This window comes from Notamacropus eugenii, chromosome 1 (assembly GCF_028372415.1).
Source record: "Notamacropus eugenii isolate mMacEug1 chromosome 1, mMacEug1.pri_v2, whole genome shotgun sequence".
In the NCBI taxonomy this organism is placed as follows: domain Eukaryota; kingdom Metazoa; phylum Chordata; class Mammalia; order Diprotodontia; family Macropodidae; genus Notamacropus; species Notamacropus eugenii.
The window spans coordinates 74,111,744-74,137,668 of record NC_092872.1 but is presented as its reverse complement, the minus strand read 5'-3'; the positions used below and the strand labels follow the sequence as shown (position 1 = coordinate 74,137,668).

Below are 25,925 nucleotides of genomic sequence, written 5' to 3'. Positions count from 1 at the left end.
GTGTTAATTGAGACATATTTCATTTACACATGACCAGTGTGAGAATTCCTTTTCTTCAACTATGTGTGTTTGTAATGAGACTTTCTCTTTCTTTCTTTCTTGAGATTGGGAGGGAGGGGGAAGAAAGAAAAGGTGGATTTTCATTGATTGAAAAAATAGAAGTTAATTAGAGTGTTTGATCCAGGGCAAGATAAAGGGAAATGCCAATGTTGCACCTTCATAGCACTTAGCCCCTGACCATATGTCTAGGCTACCTGAGAAATCTTTCACCTGTTACTTCTAAGCATCCTTCATTTGTTCCCTGACATTCAATTCAGTTCCACATGTATATTTACATAATTACATATTATCCCCAAGTATTCATTTATGAGCGCAGTATCATTAGAATCAGTGCCCATTCCAACTTACTTTTCATATGCTCAGTGTTTTCCTACTTATAGGGTATAGGAGCATAGATTTACAGCTGTAAGAGACCTTAGAAACCATCTTTTCCAATCCATTCATTTTATATGAAACCGAGGCTCAAAAAGTTTAGGAGATTTGTGCAAAGTCTGTCATCACCTTTTAACAATGTTGGCAACCTACCTAGCATTAATCATTGAATGGGTGTTGCCTCAGACAAACTGAGACCTGGAAAAAAGCTTAGCTTAAAAAGGCCAAGATCTCCCTCTACATGCTGGGCCATCTCCAATCTTCCTGACCTGTTACTGGACTCCAATGACTCTGGAGAGAGAAAGGTTGATGACTCAGCACAGCTCTACCTCACTTACATCCAGTTTACTTGCAAGTCAAGACATCACCCTGTGGATGTCATTGGTGTTCCTCAAAAATGAAGGACCATCAACAGCAACATCAGGAATGGAAAAGAGATGTGGTGCTTTGATGAGATACAAGTTGCGTCCAAAGTTTAATTAATGCTAGGTTAAAATGGTTTGATTTTTAAGTTGGAAAAAGTTTTCTGGGGAAGCAAGTAGACTAAAATTGGCAACAGACTAGAAAGATCCAGAGTTTTCATTAAGGGGTACTGAAGAATTATTTCATAAAAAGATGGTTGGATTTTGTAGGCATTTTACTTAGGACCCTCTCAACCACCCAAAAGGCATCATTTGCTAACAAAGTCTCTCTTTTCTTAGCTTCTAACATGACCATATGGCTTTCACAGAGATAAAATGAACACCTTTATGTATACATTAGTCTTAATAAAGTTTGAGTGAAGTTCAAGATTCTGAGGTGCAGGATAAGGAAGGAGAGAACACCACAAGACAACACAGCACAAGACAGGAGCTAACAGAGTGAAAATATTAAGGGGAAATATGCTGAGAAGGGCAGTCAGGATCACTGGGAACAGATCAAATTTTTTGAGTGCTCAATGGAAGAGAACACTCAAACTGGCAAAGTCCAGTGGGTTTTCCTAGGGTTTTTATTTAGGTTACTCAAGACCAGGCATTGTGGGGAGGGAATAGGAAGCCTGGACCGAAGATCATAAGTTAGAGACTGGTGCTGATTAATGCTGGTGTAGAGGGGAAGATGGAGGGTGATGCTTGTGGAATTAGCTGCAACTTGACAGCCAAACTCCCGACTGGTGGGAAAAGGAATTTCTTGTAGATCTTACTTTGGACAGGATGACTACTGAGGTCCTTACAACTTCACTTGTTACTATTTTTATCATTTTCTATTTTAAACCAAAACATTTTGGAAGTTGAAGTTGTGTTAGCTGAAGATACCTAAATAAGTGTCTTTTATGCTCAAAGGAGAAGAAGCACTCTGTGACTTTCTCATTTTAATGTTCATGCGGACATGACTGTGTGTTTAACATTTAAATTTGAATATACCTGCTGGAGAAGTATAGAATAGAGATTAAGGCATCTTTGAAACTACAAAATGCATTAATAACTTCTCAAATGCAGTAAAACTTTCATAATCTGGTGACTAACCTTCCTACAGTCTTAAGAAGTGGAAAGAAAGGAGAGAGGGGGAGAGAGAAAGAGAGAGAGAGAGAGAGAGAGAGAGAGAGAGAGAGAGAGAGAGAGAGAGACAGAGACAGGGAGAGACAGAGACAGGGAGAGGGAGAGGGAGAGGAAGAGGGAGAGGGAGAGGGAGAGAGAGAGAGAGAGAGACAGGGAGAGAGAGAGACAGGGAGAGGGAGAGGGAGAGGGAGAGGGAGAGGGAGAGGGAGAGAGAGAGAAAGAGAGAGAGAGAGAGAGAGAGAGAGAGAGAGAGAGAGAGAGAGAGAGAGAGAGAGAGAGAGAGAGAGAGACAGGGAGAGAGATTATTTAATTTATCGCATGTTATTATGCCCACAGGGACCTAGCAGACTGCCCGGCATATAGTAATTGTTTAATGAATCCTTGTTGTTTATTAACTGACAGCTGAGAAAAGTTGAAGACCTGATGCTCATTACTAAGACTGTTTATCTGTTACTCTTCCCTCTTACTTCCTTTTCCAGTCACATATTTTCTGGATAATAACTTTTATGACCATAGTGAGCCCAACTCATTATTAGAAATAATGTTTCATTTTACTTACACTCACTACGAGTTTACCTAATGACCATTGGATCATCTGCAGTCCTGGTTTTTTGAAGTTCTTGCTGTGCTCTTCCATGATTTGGAGCCACGTGGCATTTCCAGAATATTGTAATTTTTAGTAGACTTGATAAAAAAATAAAAATTTTGGTGTCAGAATGCAGTTTTTGATTATTATAAGCATTGTTTAGTTTTTCCACATGCAACACCGTCTTAGCTCTTCTCTCTTTTCAGTTTTGGCCCCTGATCCTAGTTCATCTGCTGTGCATATGAAGGTTCATAGTTCGTATGCTGTGCCCATGTATTGACGGAGTCACTCAGTGGGCTTCCCATTCAACAGCATGCCATAGTCAAGATATGGGCATTTTTCCTCCATTTTGTTTTTCCTGTGTGAATTGTCAGACTTCTTTTTTGACTGAATAGCTGCAGATTTTCTTAAGGAGGGTCTATAATATGCTAAAGTTTGATGACATTAAAATATTTTTATATGCAGATGAGAAGCATCAGGAGGCACTCTTGTGGAAGGTTGGGGTTAGGAGCCATGTGATATCTGGTGTCTGTCTACTTATCTGTGTATACCTGGTGCCCTCTAGGAACTAACACTTCTCACTATGGCACAAACATGAGTTGAGGGAGTTGTGAGTCACAAGGAGTTTGCATTTAGAGTTGGAGCTGGAAGGACACTTAAAGATCACTTAGTCCAACCCCATTATTTTATGGCTGAGGAAACTGAGCCCAGAGAGGTTAAAAGACTTGCTCCAAGTTACACAGGAATTAAATAGCAGAGCAGAGACTTAAATCCATGCCTTCTGACTCCAGATCCAGATTTTTTTCCATTACACTATGAGCAGCTCCAGTGACAGCATAATCATTGCTTTAGGAGATAACATTGTATTTTCTGATAGTTCGGACTACTGAGAAACCTGCCTCCTTTTTGTAAATCCCCTTCAATGGCCCTGGTTTTAACATATGGAGTCATATAGATAAAATTTGATGCTTCTTCCTCATGGAAATCCTTTAAATATTTGAATATATTGAAGAAGACAGTTCTCTCCACTCATGATTCCTCAATTCTTTCCTTCTGTAGAATAAATATTCCTAGGTCCCTAGCTGCTGCAGTTATTCCATCAAATCTGGTTGCCTTACCTTGGCCCCTCAGAATCCTATTAGATGGAAAACATTTGCTTTTTACTCGGTGTAAGAATTAAGCTCATTATCAAATGACAACCATAAAAAATAGCCTGAGTTATAAATATTTGCAATAATTAAAAAAAATAACAATAATTAACATTTATATAGTATCTTGAGGTTTGCAAATTTAAAATTTGCAAAAATTTAAAAATATTATTTCTTTTGATCCTGACAATAACCCTGGGAGGTAGGGCCTATTATTATCCCCATTTTGCAGATGAGGAAACTGAGGCAGACAGATGTTAAACAACTTGCCCAGAGTCACATAGATAAATATTTGAGGCAAGGTTTCAGTTCAGGACGCCCTGATTGCAGATCCATTGCTTTATTCATGGTTCCACCTAGCTACAGTCAATCAATGACAAAAATTGGAATACAGCGTGGATTTCTCTCTTGACTTTGTGCAGTGGTATGAACTCTGATTCCCTTGAGTGTATGGCAGACAGAAATAGAGTAGAACAGTAGGATTAAAGGTGCCACAAGAGCTAGGAAAGTACTGAGGAGAAGCTGCAAACAGTAATACAGTCCTTGAAAGAGAAAGCTATGTGTGTCCAGTGTTGGAAAGGACTGTTAGTCTGGAGATCTCTCTGGGTCCTAGAAAGAATGTTTGGCAAATAAGAATTTCCCCATTCAATGAAATCAGGTAGAGTTTTTGTATTGTTTCACTATGAAGAAAGTAAACCCTGCCACCACGGGTGGAAATTTACCTGGTTTGTGTTTGTGTGGGAATATCCAGTCAATTAATTAATAAACATTTATTCAAGGTCTACTGTGTGTCAGGCATTATGTTAAGTATTGGCGATACAAAAAGGGCAAAAGATATTTTCTGCCTTCAAGGAATCATGTTTTCAGCCACACTCAGACAATCCCAATGACAATCACCATTGCTCTACTTCAAAGGACGGCTATTGGTCAAAGGAAATCCCATCAGCAGCCATCTTTACTCACGTTGTCTTTGTGTGTAGAAAATATTGTGCAGAATTAAAGTCTGCTCCCTCCTTTGCTATTTTAACTTTTTCAATTCACCCACATCTTTTCAGCATGGCAGGTTTAGTGCTGTGTAGTGACTGCTAAAAAAAGAAAGCTTTGTTGTCATGTTTTCCAGCTCCCAGTTGCCCCCAGAACCTGTTAAGTCTCTAACGAACTCAAATGTTATGCTTGGTGATTTAAATGTGCGGAGAGCTGACTGAGATGAATAGATTACAGAGTAAATCTATAAAAGCTAGTAAATTCACTGATTATTCTTTTGGCCTCTAGATTTAGCTGTTGTCAAATGCTGATGTCACCTGAGTGTCCCAAATACACACACATATGTGTACATACATATATGCATGCATGCATACATACATACACATATATATTATACATACATATATGTATTTTTTAAAAGAAAGAATTGATGGAAATTGAAATTTTAAAATCCATTTTAGTTTTTTTGTTACTGTCTCTCCGAAGTAAAACTAATTACCTGGTATTTTCCTGGGAGGAGAGTAAAACTACAGTCTGATTAAATGTCTCAGTGTGAAATTTTTGGAGAAAACCAGAGCTTCACACAGACAGAGGTGTAGGTTTCTCCTCTAGCATGTACTAATGAATTCCCCATCCTTTGAGCGTGTTAGAAGCTTATTGTATTACTAGGGTCTAGGTTTGTCTGGGAGTGAAATCTTCCATGCCTGTGATTCAGCAGCGTCACACAGGAAAATGGTAATCATTCTAGGATTCTTCCCTTTCCCCAGAAGTCACATACTATCTTAGTATTTGACCTGAAATGAAGGGCATCCAGAGATTGGAAAATGAGAAAGTTAAAGATGCTGAAGGTTAGCCCTATACTCTGGAAAGGGAGAGCAAATTTATATTTTCTTCCTCTTCCTATGTTGTATGTCCCCTTGCTCCCAGTACCAAGAACTCAGTTTAATATTACCTGGGCTATAAATTTAAGTTATCTAGGTTAAATGAGCTCTTGTTCAGTCATTTCAATCATGTCTGACTCTTCGTGATACCATTTGGAGTTTTCTTGGCAAAGATACTGGAGTGATTTGCCATTTCTTTTTAAAGAAATTTCATTTTAAATATGAGGAACTGGGGCAAAAAGGGAGAAGTGACTTGCCTAGGGTCACACAGCTAGTAAGTATCTAAGACCACATTTGAACTCACAAAGATGGGTCTTCCTGACTCCAGGCCTGGCACTTTATCTACTGAGTCACCTAGCTGCCCCAAAGTGTATTTGTTGTTGAGTTGTGTCCAGTTTTCATGACCTGATTTGGAGTTTTCTTGGCAAAGATACTGGAGTGATTTGCCATTTCCCTCTCCAGCTCATTTTACCGATGAGGAACCTGAGGCAAACGGGGCTAAGTTGGCTAACTTGCCCAGGGTCACGCAGCTAGTAAATGTCTGAGGTCAAATTTGAACTCAGGAAGGCGAGTCTTCCTGATTCCAGGCCGAATGCTCTACCCACCGTGCTTCCTTAGCTAAATGAACTAGGAGTCACTAACTAGAATCCTTCTGACTGCCAGCCCTTACCGCATTACTTTGCTGCTCCTATATGTTCAGACTTCCAGGCATGGTCTTCTGACCTAATAATAATCATCTTATACCCCTTGTGGAACCTTTAGGACTTATAGGCATTTCTACTTGCCCTGAAGCCAAAGTGCCCTGAAATGTGTTGTCTCCTTTAATTATATATAGACTGAGTTCCTTTATCTAGGATTGTTTTGATTTTCCTGTTAGTGTCCTCGGGTTTAGTATACAGCAAACACTTAATAAATGCCTTTGCTTTGTTCAGATTGTTTAAATAGTGGCTCACTTTTAGAGGTACCCACCTGTGCCTTTGTACAGGTCATTGTGCATGTCGGGAATGTGTTCCCTTATCATCTCCCCTCTTAAAATTTCTAGCTTCCTTCCAAGTCCATGTCTTGTGCTACTAACTCTTATGGTAAAAGTTTTCAGACCCTCACTTGTTCTTAATCGTCTCCCTCCTCAAGTAATCATGTATATACTCATTCACCTATTTGCATGTTATATTTCTCCCCTTCTCCAAAATAAGAAAATATTCTTGAAAGCAGGCCCTAGTTTTCATTTCATTTTTGTAGCCTTGTGCCTAGCATTCCATGGAAAAAAATTTTATTAAAAGTCTTGCTGATTGGATTGCATTGATACTTTGCAGTCTAGAAATCATTTTATTATCTTTTTTTTTTTCAGAAAACAAAACAATACAAAACTGAGTTTCAAGTTAAAAGTGACTTGCCCACAGTTGCATAGCTATTAAGTATCAGGGCCAGAATTTTGAGCTAGGTATTTGGATTCCATATCTAGTTACATTCTGTCTTTTACACCATGCATAAATTTTTGTAGACTGGCCAAGGAATCACCATCTTCAGCATAGTTCTTTGTAACTCAGAACATATTTTCCCAATAGAAACAAACTTATAAATGAACTTTGGGAACATAATTGCTTTATAAGTTGGGGATGACTTGTATAACACTAGTGTACTCTCTTCTACTCTAGTGAATTAAAGACAGGATTGCACCAGGGAGAATAAAACAGCAGTGATCTCCAAGGGATTGTTGTCAGCCTGTTAACATTAGTGTATTTTCTTTGCAGAGGGAAACCAAAGGTCAGTTTCTCATAGACCACATCTGCAACTATTACAGTTTGCTGGAGAAGGATTATTTTGGCATTCGCTACGTGGACCCTGAGAAGCAACGGGTAGGTAAATACCTTATCTGAACGGGTTTTCCCACAAGGTAGTCCCCAAACTGTAACATACCACTATTTTTCTCAAAACTTCCAAGATAATAAATTCTTTCAAAAATTTCTGGAAAACATCTCATTTCCTGCAGATGACAGCAGGCAGCTTGATTTTTCCTCCCTAGGTCTGAGAGGGTGCTATGAGCCCTGATAGCCATGGACTAAAGCCAGGATTTCTTTGGGGGAGGTTTTCCTTTGTCCTTCCTTGTGGTAATAGGGAAAATCCACAAATTCAGCAGACATTTATTAAACACCCATTATGTTCAAGGCTTTGAGGAGAGAATGTGCCTTGTTTCTGAGAAAGCAGCTCTTTTATTTGCTGATACTGGGATTTTGACATATTTTTGTTGCATTTTGCTTAGCATTTGTCCACACCAAAGTTTCAAACAGAAAACCATCCCTATTCTCCGTGCTCCACTCCAAGGAAGAAAGAAGGTCAGATAATAGGATTAGTTACTATAAAAATGAATCAATAGAAACCTGTCCTTTGCCTTTGACACGATGACGGTGTGATCCTGGGCAGACCTCTTAACCTTTCAGTACTCTAGTGAAGAGCTGTCCAACACGCTGCCCATGTAGACCCACAATGCTCCTAAGTGCTATCTGAACCAAATTAATAAAGTGTGATGGGGGAAATATTTAACAAAATAAGTAAAAATACAATCAAACATAGATAATGTGAATATGAGGTTTTCTAAGTGAATATACAACCCATTGAGGATTCATATGCATGGTTCCTTGGTCCCTGTTTCTATTTGAGTTTGACACAACTGCTCTAGGCTTGACTTTAAGACTCTTAGGCATCAGAGAAGGTGCCAACTTACGTTGGTACAAGGAGGATCCTCAGGAGTTTCTTATACTGATGATACAGGTCAAGTTTTTTTTCTGTCTTATCCCTATTTTAAAAGCAACATAAAAAAAATCTATTTCTGGGGGATCAAACAATGACTCAAGAAATATTTATCAAGTGCGTGCTTTGTGCCAGGGACTGTGCTGCTTCTTGGAGGATACAGAAACAAAGAAGATAGAATGTTATGGTGGCTCTTAGGTAGGAAGCTGGCCATCCCCTAGATTCATTTCTATTCCTGCCCACTCCACCCTGTGTGTGTGGTGAGTGGCTAAGGGCTTGCTAGAAATGATTCTTCACGTTAAAAAAATGTATTAACCGGTGCATATGTAGACAAACCTATTTCATTTCCCTCATCTCTGACAATGGGAAGATTTTGGCTAGACAGGCAATAGAGTCTTTAGATTGATTTGTATATTGGTTCGCTGTGTTTTGTGATACTTTGCTTTCCACTGGTAGTGGGTCCTGGTATCCCTCTACAGAAGGGGTTGTTATGCTAGGACCTGTGAACTTGAAAAAAATTCACAAATGTATTTCAATATAATTGGTTTCTTTAGTTGTTGTCAGTTGTGTTTGACTCTCCATGACACCTTTTGGGGTTTTCATGGCAAAGATATTGGAATGGTTTCCCTTTTCCTTCTTCAGCTCATTTTATAGAGGAGGAAACTGAGGCAAACAGGGATAAGTGACTTACCCATGGTCACATGGCTAATAGATGTCTGAGACTATATTTAAGCTCAGGTCTTTTAGACTCTAGGCCTAGCACTCTATCCATTGTGCTACCTCACTGCTCATGATCTCCTTTGTAACCATATGTATTTTATTTTACGTATTTCAAAATATTGTTCTGAGAAGGGCAGGGGAACGCAGGCTTCACCAGATTGCCAAAGGAATAAATGATATGTAACCATTAATAACCCCTGCTTTTTGTTATACCAGAAATTGATTATTTAAGGAAGAATCTCAGTGCCTAAAACTTTTCAAAAAACAGCTGGAATATTGTATGACTACTTGTAATGTTTCAGTGAAAGTTATTCATTTGACTGATTCATAGAGAATTTACTCTAGTGGTTAATAAATAAGAAAACTGAATGAAGTCTGTGTATGGCTGTTGTGTGAGGAAATGGGGAAGTTAGAAATGGTCACAGCATCATTTTTCAAAGCTCTTTTTGGGAATTTATCCCCCGTAATGTAAGTTTTTAGAAGCATAGATTTAGATCCAAGAAGAGACTTTGGAGGTAATTGAGTCCAAAACTTCCTTTTTTTAATAGATAGGATAAATGACTTTACCAGGGGCTCACAGCTGGTATGTGAGGCAGAATTTTCCTTATTCCAAGATCAGTGCCCTATCTGCAACACCCTTCTGCCTGTCGAGCAGGGAATCTCAGCCTTTTCTGGGCTCTGGTCCTCTTTGACAGTCTGGTACAGCATAGAGAACCCTTCTCAGAACCATGGTTTTAAATACATAAAATAAAATACATAGGGTTACAAAGGAAACCAATTATGTTGAAATTTAGTTATCAAATTATTTTTTTAAAAGGACAAGTTCATAGACCCTAGGTTAAAAGCCCCTACTCTAGAAGAAGGTAGGAATGGAGAGACAGGGAGAAGGAGAGGATGAGAGGGGAAAGTGTGGAGGAGGGAGAGAAGAAGAGGGAGAAAAAAGGAAAAGGGATAGAGAATGAAGGAGAGTAAGGGAGGGAGAGAGGAAAAGGGAGAGGAAGAGAGAAGGAGAGAGAAATGAAGAGTAAGAGAGAGAAGGAAGGAGAACAAGGGAGAGGGGAGGAAGAAAGAGGGAAAACAAGGGAGAGAGAGAGTTGGAAAAGGGAGAATAAAGGAGAGGAGGAAGAGAAAGAGGGAGAAAAAAGTGAGAGGGTGAGAGAGAGACAGACAGACAGAGAAAGAAAGAAAGAAAGAGACAGAGGGAAGGAGAGAGAAGGAGGGAGGGAGAGAGAGAGAAAGAGAGAGAGAGAGAGAGAGAGAGAGAGAGAGAGAGAGAGAGAGAGAGAGAGAGAGAGAGAGAGAGAGAGAGAAACACATTCATCTCTAGGACCACACAGAGGAAGAATAAGTTTATTTCGAGCAATGGTTTCCATCAGGTTCCTGTTTTCATGATGTTTTCCCCCAGCTTTTCTGGTTTGCTTTATTGCAACAGAAGTGATACATCATTTTAGTTGAAAGCTAATCAATAGTGAAAAATGAAAAGCCAAATGAGTTATAACGTGACTTACCTTTCCTTTAACGCAGTGCAGGTGGTTGGCTTGACTCCCATCTCTGAGGCAGTGATTTACAGTAAAACCTTGCAGTGTATTAAATATTTAGCATTATCACATTTGGAACACCATATGTTTAGCAGGATGCCTCGTGCCCCATATGCTCCTGAAGTGAGTAGGGTTTGTCAGTAAAAGGACTCAGTATTTCCATTTCTTCTTTTATTTACTCAGTTTTTGATATGGGAAGGGCCAGATTGAATGTCAATTGGTAAATATAGCCTTCAATTTATAGAAATTAAGAAATAAAGTTTATTCTGCAGTACGAATTGGATACTATATGGATGATTTGATTGGTCTAATGAACGTCTTCATAAATTGGGAAGGTGGTGTCCTCCTCTACTTCCCCCTCCAACCCTATTCATGTAGAATGTCAGGAAGAGAGGGGTATAGTCATGGATCCAGAGTCACATAGCGCGCTAAGACCAAAACTTGGCTTCTGACTCTCAAGTCTAGCGTTCTAGTTTTTTATTTCTATTTGGAGGGAAGCATTTTTAAAAGTTGTTGGTTGGATACTATAATTCTGGTTTCTCTGAGAGTTGCTTAAGTCTTGAGGACTTGAGAACCAGCAAGGATGAATTTTTGGTTCCTCATCCAGCAGAAGATTTGGGCCAGTGTATTTTCTTTTGATCTCACTATTCTGTAAGGTTTGCCTTTGTATATGACTTGGACATCTTAACCAGTAGTATCATTCCTGCTTGTGAAGGAAGCTCAGTTAGAAATAGACTTAGAGGAATTAGGTCTGAAAGGAGCCTTAAGAAAATCCTGAAAGAGTCACTTCATGTAACCCTCTAGTTTTACGGAGGGAGAAACTGAGACCCAGAGAAGGCAAATGACTCAGCTCATATAATCTTGAGAATTCATAGCTCTGGTGCAATTACTTTGTTTGCTCTTATGATAATATTATATGTAGAAGAACCAAAAGAGTGCTAGTGGAGATCACATTTAATTAGCTGTACAAATATTTTAAATATTATTGATAGATATTATTAAAAGGAAAGCCTGGGTTCAAGTCCCATTTCTGACCCATGCTAGCTCTGTGACTGTGGGCAAGTTACTTAACCCTTCAGTGTTCGAGGTGACTCATTAATCCTGTAAGTTGCAGAAAATATGCTGACTTGGTTTGGTAGAAGGACTTTCCTCACCTGAGAGTTCCCTCCACTCTCTATACTGCTGAATTCATAGGTCCAGTCCCTAGCCTTTTAACAGACATCATATGTTAAGAATGTGAATTCTGCTTCAGAGACTTACTAGCTGTGTGTTCTTGGGCACATCACTTGACGTAACTGAAATCACTTAGCCCCAGTTTTTTCATCTCTAAAATGGGGAGAGTTATGGCACCTATCTTACAGGGCTATTGTGAGGATCAAGTGAGATAACATGTGTTAAGTCCTCTGCAAATCTTAAAAGGCTTTATAAATGATAGCTATAATAACAACTCTCATAATATAAATATATCACAAATATTTTATGGTTTATATTTAATGAATTATTAATATAAAAATGGCTATTATAAATATTATATAATATAAATATAGTTTATAAATATTGTGAATATAGAAATATGCCATTATAACTATAATATAGAAACACAATAATGCGGTAATATGACACATAATAGGATAACATATAATTTATAATATAATAATCTAAAAATATAAATTATATGTAATATAATATATTCTGTGTAAATTATATATATATATATAAATTGTAAAGTTAAAAATATAAAATAATGTAAAATCCCTTAAGTTTCTGGGATTCTGAGGTACAGTAGCAGTGGAGTTGATCTGATGTCTCTACTAAGTCCAGCAGACTGAATCTGAACTGGTGCTGTCAGTGAAGTTTTTAATACTAGTATCTTGAAGCCATCACAGATCAGACCCTAATTTAAAAAAAAATAATAATAGATAGCTAGCATTATAGATATAGATATACAAGTGGAAAAGACCATGTTTGTTCACTGGTTGTCAATTTCCTTTTTCCAGAGAAGACTTGAGAATAGACATGGAGGGAAATTAAAAAGGCCTTGTTGGTTTTGGGTTACTGTATAATGAAGGTGCCAGGGTGCCAGACGACATTATGTCTGACCAGCTGCTCCTGCAGCCAGAAGAGTGTTTGTGCTCCTGGGAAAAATGCTGCACAGATGCTGTTAACCAGGAGCAAAAGTGGCGCCTGTGATTCCAGGGCTGCCCTCCATGGGACAGAAAGGTTATTTCCTTGTCTCCTGTCACTGAGTTATGAATCTATCTGCTAATGATCTCTCCTTGTAGACTGAGTTCCCCAGACGCTTTAAAATCAAGAGTTCTTTGGGAATAGCATAGTCAAATTAGTCTGCCCACCAGTAGGCAGAATAACTTTAACTGTATAGATTCTGTAGTTATTTCTAGAGAATTTACATAATATATTCAGAAATGGAAGGGATCTATGCAACTGCTTATGACACAGAAAAAGAAACTTCTAGAGAGGTTATGACTTACCCAAGGTCACACAAGTGTTAAGTGTAAGAGGTGGGATTTGAATCCAGGTCCCCTTGTCCTGACTGTAAAGCATTATGTTAGGCTGCCATTTGTAAGAGGTTTTAAAAGGGACAGATTTGGAGACAAAAGTGATAAGTATTAGATGAAAGTGAACAGCTCTCTTGTGGGGAAAGGGGAGGAGAAAGTCAGAAACCAGAAATCTGAAGCAAATTAAAACACCTATATTGGGAGGAGCAAAATCTTGTTTCCATTAAAGATCAACAAGTGTTTTATTAAGCGCCCACCATGTGTCAGGTACTTTGCTGAGTATTAGGGATACAGATAGAAAGAATGAATTAATCCCTACTCTGAAGGATTTTATATTCTAAGAAGGGAGAAAAACATACATACATATGTATGTGTATATATGTGTGTATGCACACATAAAATGGAATGTATATAGCTATTGAAATATGAAGTGAATAAATACAAAGAAATAAAACCAGTTTGGAAAGAAGGTGACATCAGGAAAGATTTCTTTTATAATATGGTACTTAAAATGTGTTTTTAAGGAAGAGAAGGAGGCAGAGATGAGGAAAGCACATTCTAGGCATGGGAACATTCTGTGCACAGTCTCAGATGAGGGAGGGGGGACATGAGTTATTGTGTGTGAGGAACAGAGAGAAGGATAATGTGGCTGATGATGGGTGCAGAAGGAGGAGTAAAGACCAGTAATGCTGGGAAGGTAGTTGGGACCAGGCTGTAAACAGCTTTCAAAGCTAAATAGAGGAATTTATATTTTATTTTAGAAGCAATAAGAGGCCACTGGAGATGACTGAATAGGGGAGTAACATGATTATATCTGTGCTTAAGGCAAATTACTTTTGCAGCTACAGGATGGATAGATTGGAGTAGGGCAAGATGGTGGCAGGGAGGCCAGTTAGAGGCTACTGAAGTAATATAGGGTGAAAAGTGATGAGAGGCTGAACTAAGGTGGTAGTTAGGTTAGTGGAGAGAAGGGATGTGAGAAATATTGGGGAGCAACGTCTTGCTTCTGTTCATGACCTACTCATTCTGATTTGAGGCAAAAAAAAAACAATAGCACCAGATTAAGAGGGGTTGGACAAATGTCATCTTCTCTAAGCAAAGCTTCTGCTCTCTTGCTGAAATCAACCTCTTCAAACTTGGTTTAGCTGGTGATGAGGTATTATTTAGAGAATATTAGATGGTTATTAGAGATGGAGTTTCTCTCACCGGTCAACAAAAGGCAGGAATATCAGATTTTGCCTCAAAGAGTAGACCAGATAAGCTGTAAGCATTAAAGCACCTTCAAAGATAGCTGTGAATGCAGCTGAGGGCACGCTAATTTGAGATGATAAATTAGGGAAGTAGAAATTGGATGTATAGGTTAATTTTACAGACTTTGGGGAGGGTTTATTTCATGTGTATTCTGGTCCCCATAAGAAATTTATTCCAATATTTGTCAGAGTGAGTTTTAAAAGTTTTATATTTAAATAACACAGAACAAGATTGTACAATCTCATTAAATATTAAGGTGCCTTAAGTGAAGGCTTCAATGGATTCTTAAACCTTTCAAGTGAAGAGATAGCACTCCCTGTATGACCACAGCCTCAAATTGTATGACTGCCATCTTGTGGTGATTTAACTAGTATGTAGACACATGGTCCCTGGTGCCTAGAAATGTGTACCCTTGTCGGGGTATAATAAAATAGCATTAATGTCACTCAGGTAAAGTACTATTGTCACAAGTTTGATGGGATATTAAAACAATTTAGAATCATAACATTTGGAACGAAAGAGAGCTTAGAGATCATCTAGTACAAACCTTTCGATTTACAACTGAGAAAAATAAGAGATTAAATGGTTTGTCCAACCTTACTTAGGATGGCAAAATCAGGATTTGACTTCTAAATCCTATGAAACCAATGCCAGTGCCATTTCCATGTCTTCCTTCCTTAGATTTAAGCTTCTTTGGCCCCTTTAGCATACCTGTGTAGTTTATAAGGGTTTTGAATTTACAGGCTAATCCAGGTGTGGGTAAAACACTCTGAGCTCCAGAGTATCACATGCAATATTTGTCTAACACTAATATCTAAGAAACTACAAGTGGAAGCACTTTGAAAAATTATCAGTCACTATATATAGCATTGTCATTAGAGCTAGCCACAATGAACCTACACTTGGACTGGAATATTCGGTCCCCAGCGTGTAGCTGCTACTCTGTGTCATAGGGCTAGCTCTTACAGGTTTTTGGAATATCTTGTCTAATGTGTTCCTTCCAACATCAGTCAAACAGTGAACATCTCTCCAGTATCATTTAACCAGTGATTAGCACCCCGATAGAGTTTTGACCAGTAGGGATAGCCTCAGTATCATTGATAACCAGTTAAAATCAATTAGCTACCATTTATTATTCCATTTATTTCCCTTAGGAATCCAGAGGCTTCAAGGTCTCTTCCTAACCCAACCCACTTTCAAGAAGAAGAATATAAAACTCATTAATACTAAAGCACAAATTCCTGCTAACAGCTGAAAATGAGGGGTCAGAATCAGTTGTCTTTCAGGCATCCATAATTCAACAGACAAGGAATCAAGAAATCTGAGATCTCTTCCTGGCTCTGACCCTAACCAGGGCTGAGCTCTTCTGTTCCCTTCTCCAAAAGGAGCTCCTAGTAGAAATGAGGAAAAACCACCAAGGAATTTCTTTGTAAATGAAAGGGAGTAAAGAACAAGTTCTCTTCTAGCTCTGGCATTCTAAGACCCTTTGAGTTCTAACTACTAGGAGGCTAATGTATCTCATGTAGATTTGCATATTAATAGGGATCAAAGCCTTAAACTAAAGAAATGTGCCTAGAATTTCAGACATCACTGAATAAGTGGTAGAACTTTGGGTGAAACTCTTCCCAGTGTTCCAAAATCACAATGAAGTACAGTAGCTCAGAGGACCCATTGACGTGAGTCCATTTTGCAGGATGAATAAAACACAAACTTGAATGTGTTGAGTCTTGTAGATGTTAAGATATTTACACCTGCATAAGTAAAGACTAATATATTAGTAATAATGATTATACCTTATATTTTGATGTTTGGTTGTTTCAGTCATCTATGACTCTTGGTGACCACTGGAGTGGTTTGCCATTTCCTTTTCCAGCTCATTTTACAGATGAGGAAACTAAGGCCAATAGGGTTTTAAGTAACTTGTCCAGGGTCACACTGCTTGTAAATATCTGAGGCCAGATTTGCAGAGGAAGATGAATCTTCCTGATTCTAAGCCCACTGCACTACCTAGCTGCCTTATATTTTATATAGTGATTCATAATTTTCCCAAGTGTTTCTACTTCTGCTTTCTTATTTGATCCTTTTGTTAGTATACACACTAGTATTAGGTTTAGTATTAGTTAGAGGTTACTGATAAAACTGGAGCTCAGAGAGGTTAAATGTCTTGACCAAGGCTGGGCACGTCATACAGTTTGAATACAAATTGAGATATTTTGACTCTGTCCAGTATTTCCTTGCTTTGCTTCTATTGCTATTTATTAAAACAATATTTATTAACAACCTACTAGACCTACCAGAAAGGCACTAACTAGGTTAGGTTCTGAAGATACAGAGATAAGAACCTAACAAGCTCCTGCCCTTAAGAGCTTCACCTCTGCTAGCGGATACAACGTCAGTACAGATCAAGGGGCTGCCAAATGATTTTAGGAGGGAGAAAGTACTGAGGACTACTGGGGCTGGGGAAACTTTTTTCCTAAGGGAGATAGTTCCTGAGCTGAGTCTTGAGAAAGATAAGGATGCTGAAGGATGGAGATGAATGAATGAATGAATGAAAAAAGCACGTATTCAATGCCTACCATACTCCAGACACAGTGCTAGGCACTGAGGATAGAAAAACAAAGCCAGTATAGTCTCTGCCCTCGAGGAATTTTTGTTTTATTAAGTGGGAGGCAATGTCCATGGGATTGTGGTATCAAGGGCACCAGGTTTGGGAAGTTGCAGGAATGGTGAATGGAAGTAAGTGTAATATTGACATGCCCTTTCTAGAAATAATGATGGTATGGATTCCCAGAACAAGAGATGGGATGGGGGAGGGGAGGTTAGATAGTCATATATGATAGCAGGGTAAATAATAAGGTCTCTTCTGTGGGCAATTGAATATGAATCATGATCTGGTCTGGGCCAGCTCGATATAATGTTTGCAGGCAGTTACCATTCAGGATAGCTCAGACCTAAGCAGAGTTCTAGTTATTCGGTCAATCGACAAACATTTATTAAGTGCCTACGGTGTTCCAGGTGCTGCTGGGAAAACCAAAAAAATTGAAAAAAAAGGTCCCTGCTCTTAAGAAGCTTATAGCTAAATGGCAGAGACAACATGAAAACTACTGTGTACTAACAAGCTAAGCTAAATGCAGGATAAAGAAAAAACGTTCAGTAGAGGGAAGGCATTAGGATTTAGGAGGATCAGGGAAGGTGAGATTTGGGGTGAGACTTGAGGGAAGCAAGGGCACAAAAATGAAGAGGGAGAACATTCTAGGCATGGGGAAGAGCTAGTGAAAATGCCTGTCATTGAGAGCTGGAGTTTCTTGTTCATGGACCAACTAGGAAGTCATTGTCACTGGATCACAGAGTTCAAGGTAGGGCATAAAATATAAAAAGACTAGTGAGATGGAGCACTCTGAATGCTAAATAAAAGATTTTACATTTGATTCTGGAGATTACAGGAAGCCCTTGGGGTTTAGTGAGTGGGGGGTATGGAGTAACATCAGACCTGCGTTTTAGGAACATCACCTTAGGAGCTGAAGAGTGGGAAGAGACTTGTGGCAGAAAGAGCAAACAAAAGGCCTCTGTAATATTCTCAATGTGAGGCAATGAGGGCCTGTACCAAGGTGGGAGCAGTGTCTGAAGCTCGAAGGGGGGCTTATTCAAGAGACTGTATGAACGTAATAACTACAAAACTTGTCAACAAATTGGATATAAGGAGTGAGAGCGAGTGAGAGTGAGAAGTTGAAGCTGACACCTTGGTCATTGGGAGAATGGTTATACCCTTGACAACAGTAGAGAAATTAGGAAGAGGTAAGGGTTTGGAGGGGAAGGATAATAAATTCTGTTTTGGGATTTAAATGTCTATGGAATATTTAGTTTGAGATGTCCAATAGGCAATTGGAGATGTAAGACTGGACTGTAGCAGAAAGGTTAGGGCTGGATAAATATGAGAATCATCAGCCTATAGATAATGATTTGATCCTTGGGAGCCAAGACATCACCATATGAAATAGTAGAGAGTGAGAAGAGAAGAGGGCCTAGTATTGGGGTACCCATGGTTAGTTGGCGTTATTGTTTGTGCTTCATTCTTGAAGAGGACCTTGACATCAGGCCGGTGATGCCATGACATGCAAGTGGATTGGATTTAAGTGAGGAAGGGCTGTGCAAAGTCACCAGCCTCACTTTCTCTTCTGGAACCATCCGGCAAGATATAGATCAGGATGACCGGAGATGGCCCCAGGATGCGGTGGGAGACCACAGGTCTCAGTTTGACTGAGGCAGTGCCCATGGTTAGTGGGCATAATCTGGATGAAAATATAGCAAAGGGGACCAAGGAGGAGCTGAGTGGCTTAACTCCCTCAGGCATGGCCCCTAGAGGTCTAAGCATGAGAATGCTGATCTAGTGAAAGGGAAAAGGGCTTGAGGGAGGGAGGGTCAAGAACAGGGCAGATGAGAAGCTAGTTCATCTCCAGAAAGAGGGAGAGTCTGTTCCAAGGGAGAAGTAGGAGTGTCACATTTGGAATGTGAAGAACGTAGTGTGCTTAAAAGAGTACAAAGTGAAATAAAGTTGGAAAGGGAGGTTGAATCCAGATCATGAAGGGTTTTAAATGTCAGGATGAGGAGTTATTTTATTCTGACACTAATAAGGAACCCTTGAAAGCTTTTGAAGCAGAGGAGAATCTTAGTGAGACCTGTGCCTCAAAGGAAAGTTATCTTGGCAATTACTTGGTATATGGATGGGCAAGGAAAGGGACCGAAAATGAGGAGAGCAGTTAGGACGCTATTACAGTAGTCCAGAAGGGAGGTGATGAGGGCCTCAGCTCTTGCAAGCCAGCATCATATTGACGTATTTAGTTGGTTAGCAAGATTCATGTCTTCTTTTTCTCCAAGGCAACAGCATTTAGCTTATTGATGAAAGGGAAAAGTTATTTTTTAAAGCCAACCCAGTGTGCTGTATGCTCTATGTTTCATTTGCAAGGAAAATGGCAGTGAAATCAAAGAGATGTTCTAATGACTACATCTGATTACAACGCAGAATAAATGACTATTAAAAAATAGCCTAAGTATAATCTATTTATATGTACAGTAATGGCATGATTTGATTTACGGTTGTACCTCTGACTTATCGTTTGCTGACTCATCTGAACAGCTTTAATGGGGCAGAATGATTTGAAAAAGGAGGAGGAGAATTCTAGAATGAGAGGGGAGAGGTGAAGGGCTTGACAATCCTATTTTTTGGCAATTTGGCTGTCCCTTAGCTGCAGATGGGAAAATGGGAAAGGGCAGAAAACAATCACAGTGGAGATGATGGAGCTACCTGAAAAATCATTGTTTCAAAATCAGCCTGTGACCCAGGCACTATCTTGGAAAACGAAGTAGTTTGTTTCTACCCTAGGTCTATGGGCTCTAGTCAATGCATAAAGTGCTTCCTCTGATGCTCAAAAAAGACAATTTCCTCAAAGTGACTTGCCCAGGATCACATAGCTACTAAGTGTCTGAGGCTGGATTTGAACTCATGAAGCTGTCTTTCTCTTTCTCAGCCCAGTGTTCTATCCACTGTGCCACCTAGGTGTCCTTAGATACATTACAGCACACTAATTACTATTTTTAGTGAGCATCCTGACTCATGAAGAAAAGTTTAGAGTTTATCAAGGCCACATCGTATGGGAGAAAGATTTCTGGACCTGAATTTAAATCCTATATCTAAAATTTATTCATTGTGATCCTGGGCAAATGATTTAATTTTTCTGAGGCTTAGATTCCTCATGTTTAAGATTGGAAGGATGAGCCTCTCAGTGCTGAGGCAGCTAGATGGTACAATGGTTAGAGCAGAGAATTTGAAGTCAGACCTCAGTTTGAATCTTGCCTCAGAATCCTCCTGCCCTTGTGACCCTGGGTAAGTCATTTAACTTTTTTGTGCCTCTGCTTTCTCCTCTGTAAAATGAAGATAATAGCATTTATCTCACAGGGTTGTTGTGAAATCCAAAGAAGTTAACACATATAAAATGCTTCGCAAACCTATAATTATTATTTTTGGGTTATCATTAAAACACCATCCTAAGGATAAAGGGAGATGGAGATGGCTATCCAATAGCGCTGGTTAGTGTTTGTCTAATTGAGTCTTTCCTTCTTCCCCCACATAGTTTTGCTATAACACTTGCTTTGAAAAACATGAATTGGTTTCAACATGATTAACATATCAAGGGAACAATTTGAGCATAACCTCAATTTTGCTTTTGTTTACGTACATCAGTGAAAAGCAGCAAAAAACACAGAATGCTGCACCCAGGTAAACTGAGTCCCATTGGAATATACAAAACACACACCTCAAACCTCAACTAAACATGTGTGATCCAACAAGGCTGTGTTTTACTTTTCTTCCTTATTGGAAATTTTTCTATATGAAAAAATACTTGCTCAACATCCGAACTCGAACAAAGTCTTGGAGTTGTGACCTTCTGAGGCCAAACATGGCCCTGTAGTCATTGACTTATCCTGGACCCCATAGGAACCAGGGGCAGGCTGAGCAGCAGGATGAGTCTATGGACATCGCCATCATGTATTGTGGTATTTAGTATTAACTATTTAAGATGTATAGAATTGGAGTTATTAGGTTCTTTTTAAAAATTTGTCACTGATGAAAATATTGAGTGTTGCATTCCTCATCCCATTTTCCTTATAAACTCTGTGGTATTTATCATGCAGTTTTGCACAATGCATGATTTTTAGGAACACACGTGTTTCATTAAAGCAGAACTGATGATATCCTTAGTAAATCCAGACCGAATCAACAATTCCAAAATTCTGTAAACTGATGAGGGATTTCACCCTTGAATGCATATTGTATTCCTAATGCCTCCCTCTCAGATGCAGTGTGACTCAAATATTACTCACGTAGACATTAATATTATTAGTTTGTAATTATAGACCCTTTCCTCTATTATTATTGCTTAAATAGTACATGGTGACCTTCTGAGAATGGAGCAGTTGACGATGGGCTATTATTACCAGAACCATGCTATGAGAAGAGAAAAACCTTATTAAAAGCCTCTTAGTTTTTACATCTTCACTGTGCCATGCAGCATTTTGACCATGGGTCTCTTCTTTTCCTTTCCAGCACTGGCTAGAACCCAACAAGTCAATCGCCAAGCAAATGAAATGTAAGTGTTGATCCCAAACTTGGGTTTTGAATAAAAAGATACCCAAGAATTGGATTGTGGGTTTTTTCTAATTACTCTCTCATCGTATTAGAATCATATCAGAGCTGGAAGGGACCTTGGAGCTCTTCTACTCTAGCCTCCTCCATTTTATAAATCAAGAAATCAAGGCTCGGGAAAGTTCAGTGACTGGCCCAGGATGAAATAGATATTAAGTGTCAATGCCAGGATTTGAACACAAGTCCTCTGACCCTACCACTCAATGTTCTTTCTATTGTAACATCATCTTGGTTCTATTATTGTGTGGGGGAAAAAAAAACAAAAACAATTGAAGTTGGAAAGGTTGATTGAGGTTTAGAAAATGGTGGTCCCTTTTCTGTTCCACTTAGGGTTATGAAAATGACTCTTGCTTCCTTCTCCATTCACTACCTTGTGTTATCCTCAAAATTCCCAGACTTTGGAAAACAAGACAAATGTGTACATGCATCTAAGCTCAGCTACAGGGTGGAGTCATTAATTCTCGGGAGCCCAGAGACTTCCCTTTCTACTAGAGGGCAGAATACATTGCTTCCTGTAGCTCTCTTAGCTCCTTCGATCCTTTGGAATTGCCATGGAAGTGAAATACTTCATCAAACTTCATTGAGAAGTGAAATAGACTGTATCCTGTTCAGTTGCAAAAAAAAATAATAATAATAATAGTTCTGATGAGATGGGAGCTCAGGTTTTATAAGAAGCTGTATTGTCACTGAATGGATGTTTCCCCTTTCCTGACCCTCAAAAAGAAGTAGTGACAATTCAATAGTATAACTTTTTTTTTTGACAATGGTATAGCTTAAAGAACAGTAGACTTAGAGTCGTAAGACCTGAATTCAAATCCTGGCTCTGTTATTTGCTAGCTGTGTATAACCTTTGACAAATCACTTTGCCTCTCTGGACCTCAGTTTCCTTAGCTGTAAAATGAGGAGGTTGGAAGTGTTCTTAACTCTTTTTGTGTCATGGAAACCTCTGACAGTATAGTGGAGCAAATGGATCCCTTCTCAGAATAATGTATGGAATAAAATACCTTTGATTATAAAATGATACTGAAATAGCTTTTAAAATGTTAAAAAAATGAAATTCATAGACCCCCTGGGTTAAGAGCCCCTGAACTAGATGACCCCTCAGCTTCCTTCCAGCTCTCAGCCCTGTGATTTCAGGTTGAGTTGTTTTGTTGTTGTTTGCATTAACAGAGCTGTTTCAAGGCATTCACCTGTGTAATCATGTCTCTGTGGAAATCACTGACTGCCAATCTGGAGACAGAGGAGGATGCTTGATTTATGGTCCAGTCAGTGAGATATTTTGTTATGGTGACCTGCTCTTTGTTGTGACCAACCTGTTTTGTTTACAAGGCAATTTCTGAAATGTACTTTAGGAATTCATTGCATCCTCAGAAATTTGTTGTATTTTTCTTCCCCCTCTTAGGCACACTGAATGATCCTAGGTGTAGATGATAAATCAGTTTCTTGTTCAAGTTAAAGTGAACACTTTATACTAATGTAGTTGCCATCATTCAAGGGATCCACCCCTTTTCCCCTTTTAAAGGCTGGGGTGCAGAAGAGATAGTGTGGAGACAGAGTCTTTGATAATTTTATTTTGGGGGGAAGAAATCAATTCAATTTTGATTTAACAAGTATTAAGTACTTACTATATGCCAGGCTCTGTGTTAGTTACAAGGGATTCCTGTGGGAATCCAACAGCAAAAAGTAAGAATCCTTTGCCCCAAAGGGGAAAAAAAACTCAACCAGTGGCTCAGCCCTATGGCTATCTCTTTTTCCTTGTTTTCACTTTCTCTCTCAGAAACCACTATCTTGTGATGCAAAATGGGTATCAGGCAGAGTGGACTGAGTAAGTCCTATCTGACAGCTATGGCTCTTGGGGCTGTGTGTGCTGTGGGATATCAGTGGAGAGAATTGTATAGGTGAGAGCAGTGACTGCTACATACTTGTAATAACTTGGGTCATTGGTTTGCTGGTAAACGTCTAGTAACTGGCTCTTTGGGGAGGAAGGAAGAAATGTACACATGAGACACTTTAAAGTTTAATATGCATTATTAATATTTTCCCCATCACGTGGTCATTTTTAGTCATGTCTGCCTCTTCATGAGCCCATTTGGGGTTTTCTTGGCAAAGATGCTGGCGTGATTTTCCATTTCCTTGTCCGGTTCACTGGAGAACTGAAGCAAACAAGGTTAAGTGGTTTGTCCAGGGTCACATAGCTAATAAGTATCTAAGGCCAGATTTGAATTCAGGAAGATGAGTTCCTGACTCAGGCCTGGAACTCTATCCACTATGGCACCACCTAGCTGCTCTTTTTAAGTCCAGAAATCAGCAAGCAATAAGTTGTCCTGCTTTGGAGCATTTGCCAATTTTGGAAGTTAAATGCTCATACAGAAAATTTAACAAGCAGTTCTTTTGAGCTAACTCTGGCACAATTGTGCCTCAGGTTCAACAGGGTTATTGTCCAGGTATGGAGCTGGGATGAATTCCCAAGTAGAGGGAAGGGGCCACTGTATTGCAGAGGAATTCTGTACTAATGAGAGCCCAGATATCAATCAGTCAACCAACAAACTAAAGATGAGCATCCCACAGAAGGCCAAGCAAAGGCTCGTGGTGGCTGTGGGTGGGTCTGAAAGCAGAACCATAAGAACAAAAGATGTTACTGAGGAATTGTATGCCAGAAAGAGAAGATGGACTGGTCCCATGGCAAGAAAGAGGGATGCCAGCTAGATGCTCCACTAGCTCCTTCACAACGTAGGACAAAAACAAAGAAGACCTCCAGCTTGTTGGGTGGATACTGTAAGGTGAACTTTTGGGAGGACCCAGAATAGAGGTTCACAGGATGGTGGGAAAGGATGAGTTGGGCTGTGCACTTTTGGAGGGAGGTTCCAAACTGATGATCTCATGCTTCCAATTGGAGTCTGTGCCAGGTACTGTGCTAACAGAGGGAGGTGGGGGAGGATATAAATACAAAGAATGAAACAATTTCTGCTCTCAAGGATTTCACATCCTAACAGGGTGACAGCAAGTACAGAACAAAACACAAATTTGAGGCAGGCAAATACAAGGAGCTTAGACAGGTGGCCAGTAAGAGTGTAGGGGAGGGGGGTTGGTGGGTAGGAACAGGAAAGACTTCATGTGGAACACTTATTTTGAAGTCTGTGGACCCTTGCTTAGAATGATGTTTTGAAATGCATAAAATAAAAGGCATAGGCTCACAAAGGAAACCAAGTATATTGAAGTACAATTTTCAAAATATTAAAAATAAAACAAGTTCATAGTTGCTAGGTTAAGAATCCCTGATGCAGTGTTGGTGCTCTTGCTGCCTCTTGAAGGAAGAAAGAGATTTTTTTTAAGTTGGAGGATAGGTCATCATTAATAGGGTCATGCTATAAAGAGAGAATAACCTTATTAAAGGCCCCTTGGTTTTTATGGTATAATCATAGGGCACATAAATGTGCATCACCTTTTAAGGCGTCAAAGCCTTCCAGCTGGGGTATGGCCATCCTTAAATGAGGTTGTGACCTGAAATACCCTACTGTAGGTATGATCCTGGGGGGAGCAGAGCTTTTAGAGGAGGGGGTCTGTGGCCACAAATAGCTTTTCAGTTTGATTACAATGGAACAGAATTAGATTTTCCCTTCTGCCAATGGAAAACAAATGACTTTCAGGGTGATCCAATTCACCTTGAATTCATTTGCCTGGAAGGCAAGTACAGTGTTGTGGAAAGAGCTTGGGACTTGGAATGAGAAGACCAGAGTTCAGGTTCCAGAGCCATTACTTCCTTACTAGGTAGACTAAGTGGATAGGTAGCCCAGTAGATTGTGCTGGATTTGGAGTCAGAAAGACCTGAGAGGGAATCTTGCCTCAGACTTTGACTAGCTGTGTGACCCTAGGCAAGTCAATTCATTGCTCCAGACTCAGCAAGTCACTTAGATCCTGTTAGCATCAGTTTCCTCATTTGTGAAATGGAACTAATGAAACTTGTACAGCTTGCCTTACAGAGTTATGACCTAATAAGATACTATATCAAAGAGATTTCTGAACCTGTCTTCTCATCTGTGAAATGGGGAAAGTAATACCACCATTTCACATTGTTATGAGATTTAGAGGTAATATAATCAGAGTGCTTTGGAAACCTTAAAGCACTATTTAAATGGGAGCTGTTATTATTGTTGATTCTGGCAAATCAGTTAAATCTTATGAGCCTCAGTTTCCTCATTTGTAAAATGGGACTAATAAAATTATCACTGCTTACCTGATAGAGCTGTTGTAATGACCAAATATGAAGTACTTTTTAAGGCTAACTTGCTCAGATTATATAGGTTATCTGTCTGTTTTGGGAAGATATTTTCTCTTCTAGCTGGGAAACCTTAAGAGTTTTTTTTTTTTTTAATATCTATAATGAC

At 39.3% G+C, this 25,925-nt stretch overlaps 1 protein-coding gene across 2 annotated transcripts in view; it reads left to right on the top strand.

The window, feature by feature from the left end:
* Nucleotides 1-25,925, top strand: part of FRMD3 (FERM domain containing 3) — a 334,009-nt gene that overhangs the window by 155,322 nt on the left and 152,762 nt on the right. Inside the window, exons 2-3 of one of the 2 annotated variants that reach the window (XM_072605267.1) lie at nucleotides 7,318-7,422; nucleotides 21,442-21,484. In XM_072605267.1, coding sequence (XP_072461368.1) covers nucleotides 7,318-7,422; nucleotides 21,442-21,484 — 148 coding nt within the window. Of the gene's footprint in view, nucleotides 1-7,317; nucleotides 7,423-21,441; nucleotides 21,485-25,925 lie in introns of those variants that run through there. The other variant, XM_072605270.1, reaches the window with a different exon arrangement.